This window comes from Podarcis bocagei (genome assembly GCF_964188305.1).
Source record: "Podarcis bocagei genome assembly, chromosome: 4".
NCBI lineage: Eukaryota > Metazoa > Chordata > Lepidosauria > Squamata > Lacertidae > Podarcis > Podarcis bocagei.
The window spans coordinates 40,954,897-40,978,347 of record NC_138128.1 but is presented as its reverse complement, the minus strand read 5'-3'; the positions used below and the strand labels follow the sequence as shown (position 1 = coordinate 40,978,347).

Here is a 23,451-nt window from a genome sequence, read left to right as displayed (position 1 = left end):
TCCAATGGCAGTTCAGAAAGAAGTGGACACATGCAATACAGCAGCCTTTCTCAACCTGTGGGTCCCCAGATGATGTTGGACTACAACTCCCATCACCCCTAGCTAGCAAGGCTGGAGCTCAGGGATGATGGGAGTTGTAGTCCAACAACATCTGGGGACCCACAGGTTGTGAACCGCTGCAATACAGGATAGCCATCCGTTCATCTAGCACAGTATAGTCTACAGTGGCTGACAGGAACCCCCTCCCCCTAGGTTTTCAGATGGGGGTCTCTGCCAGCCCTACCTGGAAATGTTGGGGATTGAACCTGGGAGCTTCTTCTTGCAAAGCAGATGCTCTGCCACTGAGAGCACGGCAGGCTGTGTCTGAGTAGGTGGAGAGGAAGAGTAGAGGAAAGTTACCTTTATGGGGCAGGATATATGCTAACCTTAAGGTGCAGTGGTAGAAAGAATTACAAGGAGCAAGTGAACGAGGTAAGAGATGGATCAGGCTTGGAAGTGAAAAGCCAAAAATATTGATACCAAGCCTCCAAAAATACACTGATACCACAAAACTACATTATAGCTTCCATTTTGCAAACAAGCTAGGCTTTGGTCAAGACAGCTATCTGAGTCAAAACGTGATCGGAAGCTTTGGGAGAGGTGCCTATTGCCAAGCTGTACTAATTCAGATTGCAGGCGTGAAGTGACATGTTTAAATGTTTACCCATAAGGAAAGTGTATGCATATATAAAACCATGGTGACAGGGAGGAGGGTTCTAACCTAGGCTTCTTATTAAAAATCAAAGGACAGGAAAGAAAAGATTTTTGTGGGGGAGGAGGAAAGGGCCCCAACTAGAATGAAAACAATGTGTACAGTAGGATCACATCTTGGGGAGGGGGGGGGGTTATGTTCCAGTGGGTAGCGTGTAAAGCTGAAATCATATATAGTCAAAACAACCCCCTGGAATTTCCCATGCAATATTGTGAGTTGAGGACCCGTCACCCGCTTAGGGATAAATAAGATACAAGGACACATGTATTTTAGGTTAATGGGCTAAATAAGGCCACAAATTTATTGGTTACAACATGTGAGTGGTATTGGCTTAGGCATTGGATCAAACAATCTACACATGACTCAACCCCGTCCAGCAAAGTGAGGGCGCAGTGCTGCCGCGGCCGCTTAAGTGTGGCTAAACCCCACCCCCGAGCCAGGCCGATTGGCTGGCAGCAGGGGCATGGCACGGCCCCCCCCTGCTGGCGCGGGAACCGGCTCCCGCTCACAACCCCTCTCCTCTGGCAGGAGGAGAGGTCTTGCCATTCTGAGCTAGTACAAGATCTTGCAAAGGTCATGTGAGTGTTTCCCATGCCTTGCATGTGTTTAACTGTTGTGATATTGGTTGGCCAGTAGACAAGCACATAAAATTGTGATTGCACGTGTTACTGCAACGCTAGCTCAGAGCTCAAAGGCACTCCGTGTAGCTCTCAGTATCTGAAAATGCTCACGTATGGGCACAATCTGCAAGTCTATAGCTCAAGAATGTTGGGAACTCTTGATTGTCCAAGTATAAACACAGCATCTAATAATTATTTAATGCTTATAGGTTCTTCTAGAATTGCTCCAAGCTGGAGGCATAGTACAGTTTGAAGAGAACAGACTCATTCAAATGGCAGAAAAAGCTGAATTGTAAGGCTTTTTTGTTTTTCTGTCTCCCTTTAAACCATTTCCTATCACTTTCTTCCCTTTTATCCTGTCACCCGTGTTGCTCTTTCAGATAATTATGCAGCCACATCCTATGGGTATCCAGACACTGTTACAGCCTTATATGGAGCATAAGCTTAATCTGGTTGTGTAGATCCTATTGGATTTTGCAGTGGATCTCTGGCCTCCCCAAGTGTGTGTATAAACCTCCTTTGTTACCCATGGTGTGCGATGGTGCTCCTTAGTATTGTTCCTGCTATAATTTCATTCTTTTGTGTTTCTCTAGTTCTACACAGATGATCCCAATAGGGTGCCTAATGGGGATGGGGCCTATTGCTCCTGTAATTTCATCCAAGCTGGCTAAGTCTGAAAGCTCCAGGCTGGCATTATCTGCAGGAAATGGATGGATGGAACTAGGAAAAGCACATGAGGTGGTTGCTTGGCAACTGCTTTCAGTGAGCCCTCTGTTCATCCTCAAGTTGCTTTAGCATTGCAGCTAAACCTGGGTCCTTTGCACAACAGTCTAACCATGTGACAAGGTTTCTAGCATGGTCTACAGCCTGAAACAGTAAACATGTTAAGCTGACTTCTGCAGCCAAATTTTTGCAAGCATATAGTGCTTCAGATCAATCCAGTCCCAGTCTGCTAGATTTGATTCTGGTATCAGATACTGGGAAACATTGGAGTAGATGTGCCATAGAGAAAATATTGTACCTGTAAGTGCTGCTTCTGTTATCTTTAACCCATCCCAGGACATTATCACAGGAGTAAACACATAGTTCAAACCTGTAAGAGAGCTTAGGCTGCAATGCTATATACATTTAATCAGGAGGAATAGACCCCATTTGACTAAGAAGATATGTATAGACTTGCACTGTTATCTGCCTGGACCACTATTTTGTTAGTCCACTTGCTGCTGCTGCTGCTTTTAGTTAAAGTAATGTCACTATTCTTTTTTTAACCGTTTGTTACTTTCGTATGCTGCTTCTAGTACATTTATTGTGGAACAGCAAGTTTTAAATGAAATTAATAAATAATAAACTACCGCCAATCCAAAAGTCTTAGAAGTCCTTTGGAAACCCCAAAGGTAAGAACAATTCCCATTGGGAAGAAATGCTTTAAGGCAGCGGTAGGGAACCTCTTTTGGTTACATGGGCCCAGATCCTTGTCAAATTTGGCTTACAAGGCCAATCCTACTAAGTAAGGGTGCCTGTTAAATCTCTGCTGGAATATTGGTGCTTCCCAAAGTTGGATCTCCAGCTGTTTTTGGATTATCACTCCCATCATCCCTAGCTGGCAAGACCAGTGGACAGGGATGATGGGAATTGTAGTCCAAAAACAGCTGGAGACCCAACTTTGGGAAACACTGATCTAGATCAGGTATTTCCAACCTTCGGCCCTCCAGATGTTTTGGACTACAATTCCCATCATCCCTGACCACTGGTCCTGTTAGCTAGGGATCATGGGAGTTGTAGGCCAAAACATCTGGAGGGCCACAGGTTGGGGGTGCCTGATCTAGATGTTACTAGATTGCATATCTTCTAGGCCACCCATATCCTGGAGGGGTCCAGCTCACTACCTGTCTCCTAGTCAGATAATTTGATTTAAAAGGAGATCTCACACACCTTGTTCTGCCTTTTCCTTTAAAAAATAATGTGGTTTAATGCTTAGAGTGTTGGACTAGGACTTGGGTTCGAGGAGGGTTCGAATCCTCACTCAGCCATGAAGCTCACTCTAAAACAACAACAACAACAATCTAAAGCCTCTCATATTAATAACCCGATCAGGCTTCCACTGACCATAGGTAGAATGTATACTAAGAAATTTATGAATTGTGTCTATCCTTAAAGTATTAAGACAGAAAAAGGAAAATGTATTGCTTGCAGAAGATGCGTTATGCCTGGAAGTCACATGGCTCCCTTCAGTTTCTGACACCTGAAAAGAGCTAACATCTTGAAATGAATAAATAACATGGTTTTATTTCAGCTATCAAATCTGCGAGTTTATGTATGAACGGGAACATCGCTATGATAAGATAATTGATTGCTACTTACGAGATCCATTGAGAAAGGTAAGGCTGAATGGGCACAAAAGTAATCACTGAGAGAATCCAGATGAAATCTTCACTTCTGCATGTTTTGTGAGGGGGGAGGTACTTGATTTTCAAGGAGGCTTTGATCTGGGAGTAACCCCTAAAATACATTCGCCTTGCCATTTTGCATTTACAAGGCAGTTCAGCATGCAATGAATTATATAGGAGTTGATTTTTAGATTTGTTGGGTTAGTACATCCATCAGATTAGTGTGTGATTTATTTATTTATTCATCCTTCCCATTTATTGCCTTTAAAGGAAGAAGTTTTCACTTATATCCACAATATACTCTCCATTCCTGGATATAACACAGAAGAAAAACAGTCTGTGTGGCAAAAAGCTATGAAACACATTGAGGTATGATTTAGATTAACTGATTATTCATTTTAAGGTAAACCTAATTTATCTGCCTAATTAGGGATCTGGCAGGCAGGTGGGGTGGCATGCCCTTTTTGGGTTATTTATATTTTTAAATTATACTCTCTGCCCGGTTTTAAAAACAAAAATGGAAACCTTAAAAAAAACAGCTAAAAGCAATAGTTACAGCTGTTGTTTTTTTTAAAAGCACTCTAGATAATAACTTCAGTCATTATGGAACGAAAGACATAGCTATTATGGATTTATGATATTAATTGTTTACTCAAACTGGCCCATTTGTTCTAGCTGTCTTTCACTAGTCAGAATATCTTTTAATTCAGTACACACTTTGTTATTCATGCTCCCTCCAACACCATCTTCCCAGGAAGAGGTTATTAGTGAAAACTGAATTACACAAAGGAACAAGCCATTTGTTTCTAATACTCCCAATTCTGATCCTGTACCTAAACCAGCAGTTCTCAAAGTGAATCTGAACAAGAGCATTTATTTTAGCTGTGAATAGTAAGCTTGGATGTAGAGTGAGTTGGCAGGTGATGAATTGGCCTCTTGGGTCCTTCAGGCCATTCACCGTGCAGAGCAGCTTAATGCCCCTGGTAATCGGCCATCCTCAGGTCAACAAAGCCATTGTTAGCACAGTGATCAAGAATCTGCCTGGTGGGGTGAGCTCCTGTTGCTCTGTCCCAGCTCCTGCCAGCCCAGCAGTTCGAAAGCACACCAGTGCAAATAGATAAATAGGTACCACTGTGGTGGGAAGGTAAACGGTGTTTCCGTGCGCTCTGGTTTCTGTCAGTGTTCTGTTGCGACAGAAGCGGTTTATTCATGCTGGCCACATGACCTGGAAAGCTGCCTATGGACAAACATTGATTCCTCGGTCTGAAGCAAGATGAACGCCACACCCCATAGACGCGTTTGACTGGACCTAACTGTCCAGTGGTCCTTTACCTTCACATATCAAGATCAGTTGGAAAATCCCATAGAGCTCTCAGCCTAGAGCTTGAAGCTAGTCCTTACCACTGTGACCATAACAATGTATAGAAAAAGTATGGCTTTATAAGCTTTCAGAAAGAAATTTATTTATAAAATTAAAATTTCTATACCATCCTACATCCGGAAATCACAAGGCAGTTAAGAATATAAACACACACACACACAATTGAATAATCCTCTTTGACATAGATTATTACTTTTTATTAGTCCTAATAATACCATGAAGTATAAGTGAGTAACTTAGGCCCGTGATTTCCATGAACTTCCAAACTCATTTGAAAGAATCCCATTGTTAAGGTTAACAGAGTCGATGTGCAATAAAGCAGTTGGGGGGAAAATATATTCACCAGTGTGTTGCTTTTTATACATTGGTTAAGTGCCTGTCAGTTTGACATGATAGAGTTTCATCTCTGTTACTCTTCCCTGGGAAGATGACTGGCCTTATCAGGGAAATACCTTGCCTACATTGAGGAGGGGTTCCTCTGCTTGGGAAGTAGGGGTCCTCCTCCTTTCCCTGTCAGGAATTCAGCCTGTCTAGGGGCAGTGATAGATGGAGACCTATTTGCAGGACTGCTGCTAGCTTCTTGTTATGTGGGAGAAATGTAACAGTTGGTCCAATGTGTGCACATCCTCTGTGGATGTACTATACCTGAAGCTCAGCATGACCAAGAAATAGAACCTGGAAACTAGTTATGTGAGTATGAATTTGCAACATATTACAACAAGGAACGAAACAGCTATACTTCAGGCTGTGTTATGACTTTTTCCATCTTGGGAGCTATAAGAAGAGAAGAAAATTCATAAAGATATCAGCATGGTTCATTGTGAATCCTGCTGAGTACAGCCAGAGGAGAACATTAAGAGTAAGGATGAGAAAGGAATGTATGCGTGTGGAAAAAGAGAGCTGCTTTTTAGCCTCTAGGTATGTTCTCATAAGATGAAAGCAGGGTTGAGTTAATTTGAATTCCACTGTCTTTCATTGGCTAATTTCTATACATGTAATCAGTATTATTTCAGGTACTAGGCATGGAAGTATCAGCTGCTAGCTAATCTACTAAAATAATACAATATGTTGAATGAAATGTATGTATGCTTATTGCTAAAACATCCTGAAAACTGGGCCTACAAACTAGTTAAGCAAAATTGTTCAAACTGGATTTAACTTTGTTGATGTCAGTGACATTCCATCTAAATACATTTTGTATATAAATAACTTGCATTGGGTCCACTGATTTTCTAGAAGAACTTTGTTCCTGTCGAAATGTGCTGAAGAAAACAACCCCAACTAATGTTACATCCAAATTCTCTAGCTGAACAAGACTGCCTGCCTGCTGTAGTCAAATATTAAGTTGTGTGAGAAAACCAGTTCACACCATTATCCTATATGTTATGTGCTCTGAAAACAATTATCATACTGGTAACATCCTGACTATTCAGCACAAAGTTAAGTTAAATTGCTTGCCTGTGCATAGATGGTAGTGAGATGGTTGTGGGAATTTCGAATAGAGAAAACCTGTATTTTTCAGCTTCCATGTCTGTTCATTGAAGAAACAGTTGTTACCACTGCGTTAACAACCTCTTATTTTTAGCTGTCACTTTATCACCTTGTTGATTTATGAACATATTTCAAACAGAATTGATTTCTGAGTGTGTCCTATGGTATTTGATTTTACTGTATGTATAATCTCTGCATTAGTAGGGATAAAAGAACAATTATTTTTTTCAACCTTTGCACAGGAGCTGCTGTCAGTGAGTCCCTTTAAAGCAGCCGATCTGATTTCAGTTCACTTCAGTGAGCAGATTGAACAAATAATTCAGAACCTTCAGGTAACGTGTCACATGTGTCAACTCAGTTTTAAATTGAGAAGAAGTTTTCTATTAAGAGAGGGCTGCAAATTACTGCATTGGGCAGTTGCCTAAAAATTAGGAATTGTCAAACCAGGACTGGGGCCGCCGAGAAAGCATGTCTCGCAAAGGAGCACAAAATCTATGCATGAGCAGTGACAGAATGACCATACTCTTTGGGGAAATGTTCTAAATTTTATTTTCTTGGGATTGCACCAGTATCTGCTCAACCGGTGTGGCATACATGGCTATACTGCTGAGTCGCGAGGCTAGATCCCAACCCCTTTGACAGTATTGCTTACCTAATGCTTTCCCCCATGTTCAGAGCAAGTCTTACCCTCTTCTTTAAATCCCTCATTATCAGCCACTTTTAGGTTTGTTTTTTTATTGTAGTGAAAAGCTTTTCCTGAGCCACTTCAAAGTCATTTTCCTCCCCTCCTCCATTACCTCCTGCTCCTCTCTCATAGTCCTGAAGTGTTCCTGTTAGGAAAAGCCGTTTTTGTAGTAGGGCATTTGCACAGTGTGTCCTCCTATCTGCAGCAGTTTTCAGCTTCTTTGGCAATTTGTGAAAGTTGTAGTGGCAAAGGAGCTCTCTTTCAGCCTGATCCTATGCCTGTTGGCTTAGCAGTAAGTCCTACTAGTTTTAATTGGCATACTCCAAGTAGGCGTGCATAGGATTACATCCTTAAGTATATATTAGACATCCTGGAGAATGGATGGAGAGAATGAGGTTATGCTTTGCAGGATTGTATTTAAGTTGACCTCCTGCCTTTCTCCACCATACTCCATTGCTCCAGACTTTTTTATTTAATCCCTTTGAGGAAAGGCATGGAAGGCATATTGAGCTAGACTAGGGTGAAGGTCCCTAGGGAAATGGGCAGATGGAGAATTTAGCTTCTCTCATCACAGTCTTGTTGTAAAAGTAAGCTTCTTTAAAAAAAATGGATATGAAGGTCTGTCCTCATTCTATCTGGTTTGGACAGAAGGAATCTATTCATCATTTAAAAGCTACTTTCTGGGCCAGGCATTGATACAGAGCTTTTTGAAGTCCCTAACTAGCATATTATTTTCATAAATATCCTGCTAAGTTCCTCTTCCTTTTTAGTGTGCAGCACAAATATAAATGCTCAGCCAAGACAAGGTGTTTAAAATTGTTTTTCTAAGCACTCATTACATTCATCGATGGAGAACTTGTCACTGAGCCACTGAAACAGCTGGCAAATAATTTTTTCCTGAACCAGTTAACTTAATTTGTCCCCCACTGAATACAGTCCAGCTCTTGGATAATTTTGTTACTAACATCTTAATAACTTTAAAAAATGATGTAGGAAATTAAGAGACGTCTCCTGAGTGTTAGATTGTTTTGGCCTGAATGTTTCACCTGGAGGTTTAAATAAAAGTACAAAAGGTTATGATATGATGGTCACCCTTTGAAACATGCTATTTTGCAAATCCTAGTTTTATTTTCATTCATATACACAGAGGGCCTAGTTTTTTTTAGTTTCTGGGGGCATGATATGCAGTATTTTTTGTGCCAAGATGAACCCCTATTTCCATCTGATACAGTTTAAAACTGCTATATCCGTTGCGAATGTTCCATTAACTTTTTCTCCTCCTTGTTTGTCAGGATCAATGTTTGCTTTTCCAGTTTTTGAGGAGCCTCCTTGACCCAAGGTATGTATACAGATTGCAGATTCCATTTTGATTTTTTAAAAAAATGTTTTTATTCCTTTTTAGGTTACTCGGTTTTAGTTTTTGGAACCAAAATATTTCCATTAACCTTTTGTTGCAGATGTTAATGAACAGAGGCAACATTTGTTTCTGAAAATTTATAAGATCCTTCTTTTCGAGGCAACAGTTTTCTCAAGCGGAGTGGGATTGTGTTAGTGTCTGATAGCGTTCTTCCTTGCTATTGAATCCTCTAACCACCAGGCAACACTCGCTGCAGAGTGCCAAATTTTAACTGAATCAGCATTTCTAAAGTAGTTAATTTTTGTCATCTTACTTGGGAAATGTTGGGGGTTTTTTGCAGTATTTTTATGCATTTGGTGAAGTGGTAGGGCTTTGGAAGACAAAGATAGCAAACACATTCCCATCATTTCCTTTTTAAAGAGGGGTTGGGCCTGCTTGTTGCCCCCTTCCCCCCCCCAGCTATATGTCAATCCTTACCCACTTCAGTGCCATGCCACTCAGCACTTTGCTAAGCATTCTGGGTTGTTGTTTTTTAAAGAAACACAATTCATGGGGTGCCTTTTCAACTTCAAAACCATTGCATTGATTGGCCCTGCAGTTCTTAAGTTCTTAGATGGATTATAAGCCTACTTAAGTGTGTCTCTTTTTCTTTTTACAGTGAATATATAACAGGGGGAGGGTGGCTTCAAGTCTAAGAACTCTTGCCTGTGTGTCTTTTTTTTTTAAAAAAAAAAGCAGTTTCTTAATTCTTTTAAAGTAGCTTTAATTGGGCACTCCAGTTATTCACATTGCTTTTGTAATTTATTAAATCCCTCTTTATACTTTTTGAAAACCTCTGCTTAAGCTTTGGAAAATCACATGTATTAGAGATGCAGGGCCAAGGCAGTGGGTTTGTAGAAGAGAACTGGAACCAGATTTGGCAAGAAATGCCTGTTAAGGGGACTGTAGTGTAGGAAGCAAAGATATACAGTAGGCCCACAACTTACACAGGGGTTATGTTCCGGGAATCACACCTGCAGCCAAAATAACATATAGTCAAAACCCATTGGGCTCAATGGTGCGTGGGACTGCCAAAGCCATTTTTTCCCAGAACCCTGTCTCCTCTTTTAATTTTTTTTAGATTTCTTGCCATGCACATAAAGTTGAATATGCACAAGTTAAATGCATGCAAGTAAATGCAAATGGTTCCTGGGAGATAAACATGTATGCTTGGAAAGGATAACGCCAATAAGCACAGAGCAATAAGCTGCAAGCCTGACAAGATTTTGCCTCCAGTTGATTTTGATTTAGCTATTCTAGCTACCTTCTCAGATATTTGTTGTTGCTAGTGCATTACTAGCTGATGGTCCAGCTTGTTTGCCCCAGCACTTTATTAAAACAATCAAACAGAGTACTGAAGCAAAATGTTCTATCCAAACATGGGCAGCTATAGAAGCTACATCGCCCACTTATCCACCCAGAAGACATTGACCCAGATTCAGTGTTTTCTGATTGCCGTTGCAAGGGTTGTTGCGCTAGTGTAAGGGCAAGGATAATGTTTGCACTGGATTTCATACTGCACAACAGTTGTGCTAGCAGAAGCATGATGTGCAAAAAGTTGGCACTGCAGGAAGCATTGGGGCTACAGCAATATGTTGTGCATCCAGCCATGAGAACCATGTTGGCTTTCTGCACCTTTCATTGTGCAAAACTAAAGCAGCTGCTAAGAGATTTTCACTTAGGGCTGTGTTGAATTCATCCCATTGTTTTCATCAGATTGTCTGCTAGACAAGGCTTCTCTGTGATGACTTGCCTCCCTAGAGACTGAAACATATAGTACCATCTGTAGCCTCATTCTGGTTCCTGTCACAGAGATTCTGTGCCAGCACAACCACATCCAAGAGGGGGCTGATTCTGGTGTTAAATCTCTGCTAGGAACTAGGATGCCATGATCACCAATGGAAGCCATTTCCGGGGGCCTCTGTGCAATCAAGTAACACAACTTTCCATTTTGTGTACCACTTGTTTGTAAGAGGAAATGTCATTTCAGAGAAAATTACATTTTAAACGGTGTGCGGGTTGCTTATGGGAGTTGTAGCAGTATGCTTTGTGGTACAACTGCTCATTGGTCATGGGCAAAAGCACTCCTGGCTGTGTTTATTTCCCAAGGCAATTTTATACCTCCACATCCCCCCCACCCCCAATCTCCAGTCAACTGGCCTTGTACCAATTTTAGAATAAATCTCTGGCTAAATTAAATGTGCCAGACTAATCCTCTCTGTAATTCCAGTCCCTTCATTGTAGTTACACCACAGCAAGGAATCTAGCCCAAATGCGCTGTCACGAAATCCTCTCTAGTTCAGACAATAGGCTACTCTCTTCAGGATAAAATCTCAGTTTTAGTAAAACATTAGTAAAATCACCATCTGGGGTGAAAGACGAACATGCACACTGATATGAAGGCAAATGTTTAGCTTGTGAATATACTTTCTGCTCTGATAGTTTTCCAAGTTTGCCTCTATATCAAATGATATCCAACATATTAACCTGTTTTGAAAAAACAACAACCCTGGACCTTCTGTTTTGTGCACTGCAACTAATATGCCCTATATCCCTTGTGGTAATGCAGTACACTTTAGCCCTGCTTTATGTGACTTTCCTCAGTTTTCCAGTGAATAAACCTATTAAGATTTTTCTATTCATGCTGAAATCATTGGCTATATTTCAGCCTTCAAGTCCATATATATTGCTTCCGTCTCCTATGATCTCCCTCGTTTCTGTTCCTCCTATTTCTGGCTTTGCTGTTTACTTTACATGAACTGGTAGAAGCCAGTCATACTTTATGCCATGAATACTAACAATAAGACTTAGTCCAGTACAGTGGGGGCAGAGCCACCTTCCTGGCACTGGTGGTTCTTTTGGTTAGCAGGGCAGAGGTGATGCAGAGGTTGTGTGGATGTGCTGGTGGGAGCATCAGATCAGTGGTCCTGCCAGTGCACAAACACATCCCTAACACAGCCAATGCCCCAGCCATATTCAGGTGATGGGACGACTGCCCCACCTGCAGCACTACAGTGTCAGTCTCTGTTTTGTTGCCTACTCTGCACAGTCTTCTGTGTTTGTCTAAAATGTGTCAGATCCCAAATGCAATGTGCCATTTGTTGTTTCAGGGAAGGTGTCAATCAAGAGTTGCTTCAGCTTTCTCCCTTCGTTACTGAGCAGTTTATTGAGTTGCTGTGTCAGTATGATCCTGACCAGGTTTTAGAGACTTTGCAATTCCTGGAGTCCTACAGGCTGGAAGAGGCAATTCAGGTAAAGTAGGAAAGCTTAGAAATTGGGCTGGAATTGGAGGGAAATAGAAGTTTTGTAAAAGCTGTTTTCACTTGTCGGCTAGGCCCTTTCACATGGTATGTGGAAGAATAGGCATCGGTGACAAAAGGGGTTGCAAGGATGCATCATTGGCCCCACTCATCACTGGCCCCACTCATCATTGGCCCCACTCGCAGTCTTGCAGCTTCCCCCAGCCTTGCTCCTGATTTCCATGCATGAGGTGTAGATGTCTGAGGCAGGCAGATCGATCTGTGCGAACCTCTATGGGAGCTGGAATCCTGTGTGATCTGATTCCTAACTCCCAAGATCGCCTGCTTGTGTAGACTTCCCCAGCTCAGACATTGACCTCTAATGCATCAACACACGGGCAGGGGCAGAGAAAGCTGGTTTTCAGAGGCCGGACCAGTTGCAGGGCTCGAAGTGCCCTTTTAATCATGTGATGCTCTTTCAGTCCCCTTCACCTGCTCTGTCCTCTCCTATGCCTAACTGTGCTCAAACCTGGACCAGTTCTTACAGCTAAGCATAAGTGGGAGGTTTCTATCTGGGACTAGTGGGAGCCAATCTAACTTACGCATGCCTTGATCATGCTGTCCTGTATGCTGTAGTGCTATTAGGTTGTTGACACTGTACTCAAGTTAATAAGCAGTTTCCTGGTTTAGCTTCCAAATGGTTTTAGCAATAGCTTCTTTTGTTTGGGATGAGACCCCGTTATTTTTTCCGTAGGTGAAGCTATTGCTATGGCAATCTCAATATCACACAAGACTACAACTGATGAGGCTTCATAATACATTCTTGAAACTAGAATTCTCTTTTATGATGGGAAAGGCCTTTGAAATTCTTGGGGCCAAAGTGCATTACTCAAGAGTTCTGTGGAAATTTCCCCTGATCTTTTTTAAAAAAAATTTTTTATTAAATTTTCCTTTTACAAATTCGCCATCCCAAACAGTATTCACAAATTTCAACTTTTTGGACTTCCACCAGCTTTTCCACCAATCATCCATATTTTCTATTTTTATGCATTCTCTAAATTTATATTGCCATTTAATATTATCCTTTCAGTTCTATTTCTTTTTTACAATACATCTTTAACTTTCACAAAGCCTCTTTAAATCCCACTAGCGTTGTCTGTTCGTCACATATGCTTTTCAGATAATCTGTAAACTTTCCCCAGTCCTCGATGAACTTGTGATCCCGTTGATATCTAATCTTCCCAGTCAGTTTATCCAGTTCTGCATAGTCCATAAGTTTCATTCTCCACTCTTCATGGGTCGGTAGCTCCTCTTGTTTCCATTTTTGGGCCATTAATATTCTTGCCGCTGTTACTGCGTATTGGAAAAGTTTATAATCCCTTCTATTTATCTCTCTTCCAGTTATTCCTAACAAAAAGGCTTCTGGTTTCTTTACAAATGTGTATTTAAGCATCTTCTTCAACTCATTATATATCATTTCCCAGAAACCCTTTACCTTCTTACATTCCCACCACATATGGAAAAAAGATCCTTCTTTTTCTTTACATTTCCAACACTGATTACATGTTTTGAACATTTTTGCTAACCAATCTTTTTTAAAAGAAAGAGTAGCTCCTTGAGTAAGGATGGAAGGTAGGCGGAGATGATGTGCTTTGCATTTTCCATTCTTACCATTTTTCTCCACTGAATCCCCACCTTCAAGTTTCTCTCTCTCTCTCTCTTGCTATACTCACCAGGCAGAAGAAAAATATATGGGAACCACTGAATGATTACTTACACTAGAATATTTATAGTATAGCAACTTGAGGGTCCTGAGGTTGTTACCTGAAGTCTGTTTTTTAAATACCCAAACTCTCCCTCTCTTTTAATATAGAGAGCATAACTAAAATCACCTTTGTATAATTTTTGTTCAGATCACACAGAAATACCAACTCCACGAAGCTTCTTCCTATCTACTTGAGAAGAAAGGAGATATTCATGGTGCCTTCCTAGTTATGCTTGAGGTATAGTTGTCTAGAAACTACTTTGAAACGCTTCAGTCCCTTTCTGCTAATAACTAAGAACAAGTACCTGTTTTCTAATGGTAAGAGGTGTTCGGCAGTGAAACAGACTCCCTCAGAAGGTGTTGGGCTCTCCTTCATTGGAAGTTTTAAGCAGAGGTTGGGTGATTGCAGGGGGTTGGACTAGATGGCCCTCAGTGTCACTTCCAGTTCTACAATTCTGTGTTTACCTCAGCTTATTCCACATCTCGGAAGACATTTTGCCATATTTTCTCCATATACAGTCATTTACATATTTTAGTCCATATTTTTATGATAATAATACTATCTGTTTGATTATAACTTTAGATTTGGAACTGGAAACCTTTACAGGGAAGGATTAACCCTTCTCTAACCCCAAAAACATGTCTAATGCCAAATAACTCAGTTTACCTGATGCCATTATTTTGGTTGTTTTCTCACAACTGCTAGCAGCAGCATTGAGGAGCAGGAACAGAGAAATATTACTGTATAATGCCATTGTCACTTGAGTTAAACTACACGTTTGGACGTCACTCTAAAGCAGGTGTGGGGAACCAGACTCTGGCCCTCTAGATATTGCTCAACTACAACATCCATCATCCCCAGTCAGCCTAGCCAGTCTTGGCCTTCAATTAGCCACAGAATTAGCACTTAAGACCGATACCAAGACTGTAATGGTCCAGTAATAGAAGAACATTAGGGGAAGTAAGCTAAATCCCAAAGTACGGCTCTTGTGCCCCTTGTTCATTCCAAAATGAAAGGAATGGAATTGCTGTTAACTATGAGATAATGCTGATTGTACCAATTGAAAATAAAAAGGTGGCTACCTTATCTGGTAACTTTAAGGGGGGGCAGAATAATTGGCAGTAGAAAATCCTGTATGAAGGCCTTGTGAGTTCAACTGATTATGTGTTTTTCTGCAGTGGCTACAAAGCAAGTTGTTGACACTTACATGTGAAGATGAAAGTAAGTTTTAAAAATTGAGCTTTCCTCCTTTTTCCAGGAAATGTGACTTTTTTTGAAGAGAGTAAAACTCAAATAATATCAATCTGAGAATAATAGAAGAATTGATTAGCTTTTTATTGCTCTGTCAGAGCAAGTCTAGACCATGTCCCCTTGACAAAGATGATTGCATTTTATCTCTTGCTTCAGTGTTACTAATCTTCATCACACACACACACTCTCTCTCCTCCTGGATTAATGGGCTTGAGATTGTAATGTGTTTTTAAAGTAAGAAATGCTGAATTTGCACATGTGCATCATACCAGGCTGGGCACCAACACATGGCACACGCTGGCAAATGCCCCTGCAGGGGGGGACCACTGCTGATGCTGGATCTGGCCAGGGCCCATGTTCCTTTATGTAACCCCACCACCATTTTAATCCCCCCGGAATTTAATGTGTGGGTCCAGCCACATGGGTCTAGCGCTCCAGTCTGCATTGCCATTGGGCCGTGGAAAAATCACGGAAGTAGATCACATGGACAAAAACGGAGGTTGTTCTGGCTTGTGCTTCTTTTTATCATACAAATATTATCTGTTGCTGGTAATTTCTACACTAAAACCGTTTGGTGAAGGCATTTTAGAAATGTCATAAATGGCCCAGGGAAATAAATGGCTGATTTGGAGATGCTCTTAGGATTGAATTTCAAAGGGAAGTCTGATCTAGACATGCAATGAAGAATAAATTCTGACTTCTCAGACTACTCTACTGCAAACCTCATATGTTTGCTATCCATGTGGTTCTAGTTGGCAAGAGTTTTATACCATGGACCCAATTTCACCATAGGAAGCTCCTGTCACTTAGCGGTATAAGCCTGGTGCATATGCTTAGAGTTACAGCAGTTCTCGCTATTTAGCAGAGTTGTATGTTCGCGCCCTTCCACCATACACATAATGTAATGCACGAGGCACACAATCCACATGGAGACCTGCTTTGCATGTTTCTTTCCTTTCGCAAAACAAAAAGCGGGAAGGAGAGGATTGGACTGAACCAGGCTTATGTGCCTACTTCCTATGCAGTCTTCATCTCACACAAGTAAAGTTAAAACGGGCTGTCAAACAGTTGTTCGAAAATAATGAACTGAATATATTTTTTATGAGAAACTGTATTGCTTACAAAGAAAAAAATAAATGAGAAAAGCATGATTGAATTTGTCAGAGAAGCCAAATGTAGTCAGTCAGTTCACATTTAAACTATATCTTAGAGCTTGTCTTTACTCTGTAGTAACTTGGCAGAATGCTATCATAAATGAATTAGGTAGTTTAAGGTGAACATTTATTTTAAAAAGATTGCCTGGGCCTTTTGGGCGTTTTCTTTTGTATTTCATAAAATCAGCTCAAAGCAAATGTTCGTAGCAACACAAGATCACCTCCTACCAAATTTAAGCAGCCATGGAACACAGGCTAATGTAATTCATCCCATAATCTCCCTAACCTAATTAAGGTTTTCTAAACATCTTTTGGATATTGTGACAGACTGGACAATTTAGGGATGTAAGACCCTCACTGCTTGGATAACCATTATGACTTTGTTATTGAATTAAATGATTTTAATAGTTGTATAAACAATAATAACAGTAACTTATGAAGAACGTTGGCTTAAAGCATCTGTTTTCAATGAAGAGATAACTGACTCATGTGGCATCTGAGCCAAATGTTATAGGCATGTCTGTATGGTTATTTTACAGAGCTCTACCAGTCAATGTGGGATGCGGGTGGCACTGTGGGTTAAACCGCAGAGCCTAGGACTTGCCGATCAGAAGGTCGGCGGTTCAAATCCCCGTGATGGGGTGAGCTCCCGTTGTTCGGTCCCTACTCCTGCCAACCTAGCAGTTCAAAAGCACGTCAAAGTGCAAGTAGATAAATAGGTACCGCTCTGGTGGGAAGGTAAACGGCGTTTCCGTGCGCTGCTCTGGTTCGCCAGAAGCGGCTTAGTCATGCTGGCCACATGACCTGGAAGCTGTACGCCGGCTCCCTCGGCCAATAAAGCAAGATGAGCGCCGCAACCCCACGACTGGACCTAATGGTCAGGGGTCCCTTTACCTTTTTACCAGTGGTAGAATAGCAGCAGATCACCAACAAGTAATAAACAGTATAGGTGAAGTTGCTCATATTGGAGAAGGATAAATAAAACCCTAAACAGCCTGGTGTGTGTGTCTGTGTCTGTCTGTCTGTGTGTGTGTGTGTGTGTTTGTGTGTGTCCCGTCCTGAAGTTTTCCCTCTAAAATATTAACTTGTTCCATGGGAAGCTCCCTTATTTTGACATGGTTAATTTACAGTCAAGTTATGTGATTATTTCCCCCCACATTGATTTTAGCTGTCTGATTTAACTGCCAGATTAGTATCTAATTGCTATTTCTTCCTTAAATCAAGGTTCAATAGAATTTCCTTCATTAAAGGATATTGAAGATAGCTTAGCAAAAACAATTGCACTTTGCCAGAGGAATTCACACAAGTTAAATCAACCACAGCGAGAGGTAAGAAGTCTAGGAAGTGCTTGGCTTGTTTTCCATTAAGCTCATCTTATTGTAACTGGGGGGCTGCTGTGAGAAAGATGCATCTAGTTTCCCCCTCCCCCTCTATAACATCTAGTATTTTGAGTTGTGACATTGCGAGGCACCAAGTTTCCCTGACCCCACCACCACCATTGACAGCCATTGATATGGGGTGGGGATATGGAAAGCAGAACATCATGACTCGAGAAGTTATGGTAGTTATTGTAGAGGGGGAAAGGGGTTGCTTGTGTGGTGGTTGTTCTCAGCTGCAACCTTAAGTTGACCATAACATCTAGTTTGGTCATGGATGGAAAACCAGAGCTCCATCGGATGCTGCTGGACTCCCAGCTCCCATCAACCCCTGCCACTATAATCAGTGACCATGGGCGACGGGAGTTTCAGTCTAACAATCTCTGGAGCACCCTAGGATTCCCCATGTCTGATTCAGGTGTATCCTGTACAAAAACCAGATAAGGTTATTGTTCTAATACTGGCAATTGTACTGTTATTCTCTAGTATATTTTGTATTTATAGTTTATTTAAGATGTTTTAATCTACGTTGGAGAGGTTTGCTTAAATGTAAGACATATATAAGTTGTCTTAATGATAATTAGTACTTAATAATAGTTTGACCAGAGGTCAGATGGAGCCAGCCAATGACATTTGGCTCCCTAAGGCAAAGAACAAGATGGCTGCCCCCTTCTCTATTCCACATACAGAAGTTGGCTGTATTGAAAATTTAATCTTTCTTCCACTGAAAATGGAATAGCATCCTCCACAGCACCTGAGGCATCTAGCTAGCTTAGGCTCTCAGGACGGACTATGGCATATATAGCTTTGTCCTTTAATAAGGACAATGACGCAGGGTGGGGTACAGGAGCAATAACCATGGGGCTCCCAATCCTGTCCTGCACAAGCGTCTGCCATCAGATGCACTTGCCTCACTCTGCCTAGCGGCAGGGCCAACTCCTGGGCCAAACTATTGCCTGATTCAGGTATGCGGACTGGCACTCATGGAATTCCATTTTGTTTCTTTTCTAGGCACTGTGGTTTCCACTCTTAGAAGCAATGATGTCTCCCCAAAAGTTATCCAGTTCTACTGCGCTGTGTCATTACTCTGAATGTAAGCACCAAAATATCCATGTGTACTTCAGACCCTGTTTTCTGAAGCCAAATAATTGAGAGTGAGAATGTGAATAGCTTTGTCACTGAGCCATAACACTAACAATTCAATAATTGGCAGTGCATATAAAATACATCAAAAATGTAAGCATAAAGCTTATCAGTAGGCCAGATGACAACATCCTATACCTTCAAAGTAGCTCCAAAACTGATTTCACTGGTGCCCAGCAACTCTCTCCCTCCCCAAAATCTTGTATACCTTGTCAGAAAAGACCAGAAATCCCCCTCACAGTTCTTCTAGCGACAGCTCCCAGATGAAGACTCCTAGGGCAGGAGGGTTTTGTTCACCTTTTGTTCAGGAGGGTCCTCCGGTTCACAGCTGTTATGTCATGAGTGCATTTGCATATTGGCTTCTGTTTCTATACTCTGTAGCTTGGTTATTTCTCTCTGTTCCTCTTTTCCATAGAAACAATAATGAATTTGAGCATTGAATTATGTGTGGGGGTATGACATGGGAAACATTTTTCAACATTAAAGCTTCAGGAGCTCTATTTTCCTTTGCTTTCAGACGTAGATACTGAATTGCCCTTCTCCCTGTGGATGTAATATTGAGGCGTTTCTGTGGAAATACCTCTCAACTGGAGAGCATTTGTTTAAGGCACCACAGAAATTCATCTGAAATTAAATAATCACATAAAAGAATTGTCTCCATTCACCATCCACATGCACCAGAGAATCCATTTTCTATTAGATATTGTGACTTAAAAACACACACACTGGAATAGCATTTGCTCCTGTTAGTTATGACTCTGATGTATTTGTTCTACCAGTTTTGAAGAACTTGACGATGCAAGTGTTGAACAACATGGCAGCATTCATTGCCCTGCCACTGATCTTGCAGAAAATTCTACAGGTGAGGTGTAGAGATAATGTACTGATAATGTATTTTTAAGTGAAAGATGCCTTTATATGTACATGCTTAAGTCGTAGTATAAAGTGGTATTACTTATTTGCCTGATACGTTGTGTTAATATCTGTGAATTCATCTCATTACATCTAGTTTTGGGGGTGGTGGCAGAGGGTGTGTTGAGTAAAGTCAAAGTTGTACAGTGAGAAGGTTTGATGTTATTAAAACAGCTGCTTCCAATAGGAATTGGGATGGGTATTTTGTAGCCTTTTGTAGAAAATAGTTTTAAAATTGCTAAGACTTTCATACTTGGAGTAAAGTGAATCTGAGGAAAAAAATTAGAGGTAAGTGAAGGACTGAGGTTCAAACTAAATGTTGCATAAGTTTTTGTCCTCTTTCTGTTACTATAAACACGAATACCTTGGTGAGTGGAGCTCGGGCTTTGCATCAGGGGTTACCAATATGGTGCCCTGAAGTCTTCCATGGCACACATGAAGCCTCTGTGTCCTCTCCCAGTTGCTACCCCCTTGGTCATGAGGGAAGGACTGGCTTGCCCAGTTTGGCAGAGCCACAGCAATAGCCTCCCAGCAGCAACATCACTTTCATTTACTAGGAAAGGGAGAGGTAAGGTGGTGGCAAGGTCAGGGCTTCACACGGACCGTAGAAGAGCCAATCTGATGCACTTATATAGTCCCAAGTGTACTGCTGTCTTCCCCCTCTTAGTACAAGTGGCAGCAATGCTGCAGTTCTGCCCCACTAGATGCTCCACTCCTGAGTCGAGGTGGTTACCTTTTTCTCCCTTGAGAAGTAACTAGGGAAAGTTACAGGGTCTCTGTACATTCCTTCATAGGTGAACAAAACTGACTGGAGAAGGTTTGTTCTGATTTCTGTATTTTGCATGTTTTGCATTGGAAGATCAATAAAACATAATTAAAACAAACAGAACACATTTCAGGGTGTTCCATTTGCATTTTATAAAGCACGTAAGAAACAATGCATTTGTTAGCTCTTAATCCAACAAAGCCTAACTTTAAATGGCTTTCTCATCCCCATATTTAGTTTTGCCCAAGCCATATTTGTTTGCTGTCCTTTTATTGGAAAACGTTTTACAAAATCAATGCTCCCTGCTGGAGATACAACCTAAAAAGCAGCTCCGTGTCCAGATTATGTGCCTTGCTTGTGGCCTCTACTAAAACAGAAGCCTGCTGTTGTGTATCAAATAATGGCTTTTAGAGTTACCTTATATTGGACACATGGTTCCCCTGAGATGCACTACAGCTTCTCTGTGGATGATTTATAATACCAAATCTCATGATATCTAGGTTGATAATATTTTTGTAAAATTGCTATCTAGCATTCCTTCAGTTCTTGGGAGAAATACTACTCTGTGGACTTGAACTGGCACTGCTTTTATTTCATCTAAATTACAGCTGCCTTTCTCCTCATCCTAATCACTATTACCAGTTTCTAGTTTCTGCTTCTAAAGGCAAAGTGTGAATTTGATACCTACTTTCTTTTGCTCTCCTGTCCCTAGTTTTCAGCACCATTGATTTTTTTGTTTTAGTTGTATTTTGGACCTCAGAACAATAGTTCCCATACCAAAGTGTCTTGCTGTCAACTGTAATTTATAGACTAGGTAAAATACCTTCCGTGGCATAGGTCTAGAATCAAAACCTGAAGAATCTGATTTAACAAGCTTTTTGTTAGTTTGAGCTACAGCGTTTACATGAGGATAAAAGTCCTTGGTGCCAATCAGTTCGTTACAGGAGAATGATCTTATTTGTTACGGATTTAGAAGACCTAGTAGCACAACTTACTTCCTATGCCCCATTTTCATTTTCAGAATAGGAGCCATTTCTTGATCTTGTGTTTGCTTTAATGATAACTCTCTGAGACGGCATGTGTCAGGCTGCATATGTGCAGCACAATTGGTTGGGGCCTCACTTTCTGTTGGTGTTGTCAGATGCTGATGGAAATAATTACTTCTGGCACTTGAATAATATATCAGACCCACTTAGCAAATGTTGGACTTACACAGCATATCATCTACATGACCCGTTCCCAACCTGATGTCCTTGAAACGTTCTGGACTAATACCTCCCAACAGCTCCAGCCAACCTCGCCAGTGTTTAGGGATGATGAAATAGGGTTGCCATATTTCTATCCGTGAAACCGTTTTCGAACTATTTTTATGGAAGATCGGCAAAAACGCCAGTGCTGCCATGGGCTGCCATACATCAGCAGTTCCCCGGACATTTTGCCTGGACTCTGCTGCCAACTGCAGTATTCTATATAGGTCCGGGAACTTGCAGATATATGGCAACACTAAATGAAAATTGTAATCCATTGCCTTCTGAAGAGTGCCAGATTTGGGGTGGCTGTTCTGTATGCCCTGAAATGAATTTAGTTTTGTGGGCAGGGAAAGCATTTCTTAGAATCATAGAACTGTAGAGTTGGAAGGGACTCCTTGCAATGTATGAATCCCACCCACTGCCATCCCTGGATGGGGTCAAACCACCAACTATCTGGTTAACATGCACTGACCTATTGTGCCACAGAAAGGCCCTATGGGTAGAAGATCTGCCTGTGTAAGGTAAATAGCAAGAACATTCCAACAGACTGAACTATTGAACTGTCTCTTTACTTAGAAAGATATTTTGTAATGGTCTGTTTTTTAAGAAAGGCAATAACATTTTTTTATTGCTTGCTTTAAATAGGTATAATCCAAATGCCATAGCAATACTATAGAGCTGTTTTCAGCAGAAATACCTGGGTTATGATTTCACATTGCATTTACTTTACAGTTACTCATTTGAAACGGTATTAAATATGATTAATGTTAGATTTAAATTCTAAATCTGACTCATCAGAGGATTTAGTAACATTAATTCAAAAGGAAAATGAAAGAAATGCTTTGGGGCAATATTAAGGGAATTTGGGGGACATTAAGATAAGTATTATCCCATTAAGAGGATGAGTGGTATCTAAATAGAGATGAAAGGTAAAGTGCTAAATCTTTCACAAAGCCATAATCCCTTGTGAATGTTCTAAAATCAGATATCTTGTGGTTTCTCACTGTATACCCTGTTCCAGAAGCAGGAAACTTTAAGATTCTTTATTTCCATATGCCTGTAGGAAAGTCAAAGCTGTGTCTGAGCACATTTAAGCATAGAATATCTATTTAATGTGATAATGAGCATTCTATAGCTGCTGGAATTGAACTGTGGGCAAATCATTATAAGCAGTATAAAAGCTAAAATTCATATTGCATGTATTTCACTTCCACTACTAACCAGTAGGACACTAAGCCAGACACTAAGCTATATAATTATTATAATTATATAACCTGTTGCATGTGTTGTTTGAGAAGTAAAGAGACACAACATGTAAACATCCATTTTCCTTGCACCATAATTGGTTAGTGCAAGGCCTCTAGCTAACTTACTCATCCACACTACTTTTTAAAATATTGCACAGCTTGATTTGACCTGATCTCTAGTAATTAAAGATCCATGAGTTGGAATGTGCTTGTTTATCTGGGTTTAGACCTTCTCTGCCTGTCTAGTTTAAAGGGCTTTCAAATGAGGGTTTCAAATGTAATATCAGTTCCTGGTCTACCAGCAGCATTTGGGAAACCCAGAGTCTTTCAGGCACCTCTCCTCTGGGGGTTATTTGCTTCCTTTTTATAAGAAGCATCTGCATGCCGCTCCAGAAACAGTGTTCTCTGACCTGCTTACAATAACAAAACATGAAAAAACCAAAACAATTTGTTATGCCTACCAGGGAGGTTGCTCGAGAGCGAACAGGCAAGATCCCCACTGGTCTTTTCAAAGGCTTTATTATTGGTGCAAAAACATTTACAGAGCAGAACGTCTCGATTCCATGTTTTGCTCAGTCACTAGCAGAATCTGAGAGTGGGCAGTCCTTAAACTTTCCCCAGCAGAGTAGTCTCTTG

General features: G+C 40.9%; 1 protein-coding gene across 4 annotated transcripts in view; it reads left to right on the top strand.

Moving 5' to 3' along the window:
* VPS8 (VPS8 subunit of CORVET complex) overlaps positions 1–23,451 on the top strand; it is a 92,814-nt gene that overhangs the window by 47,208 nt on the left and 22,155 nt on the right. For all 4 annotated transcript variants that reach the window (XM_081192524.1, XM_081192522.1, XM_081192525.1 and 1 more), the window contains 11 exons: positions 1,581–1,663; positions 3,665–3,749; positions 4,029–4,127; positions 6,873–6,962; positions 8,608–8,654; positions 11,822–11,963; positions 13,864–13,953; positions 14,895–14,937; positions 17,346–17,449; positions 18,509–18,590; positions 19,420–19,502. In XM_081192524.1, coding sequence (XP_081048650.1) covers positions 1,581–1,663; positions 3,665–3,749; positions 4,029–4,127; positions 6,873–6,962; positions 8,608–8,654; positions 11,822–11,963; positions 13,864–13,953; positions 14,895–14,937; positions 17,346–17,449; positions 18,509–18,590; positions 19,420–19,502 — 948 coding nt within the window. The remainder of the gene's footprint in view (positions 1–1,580; positions 1,664–3,664; positions 3,750–4,028; positions 4,128–6,872; positions 6,963–8,607; positions 8,655–11,821; positions 11,964–13,863; positions 13,954–14,894; positions 14,938–17,345; positions 17,450–18,508; positions 18,591–19,419; positions 19,503–23,451) is intronic.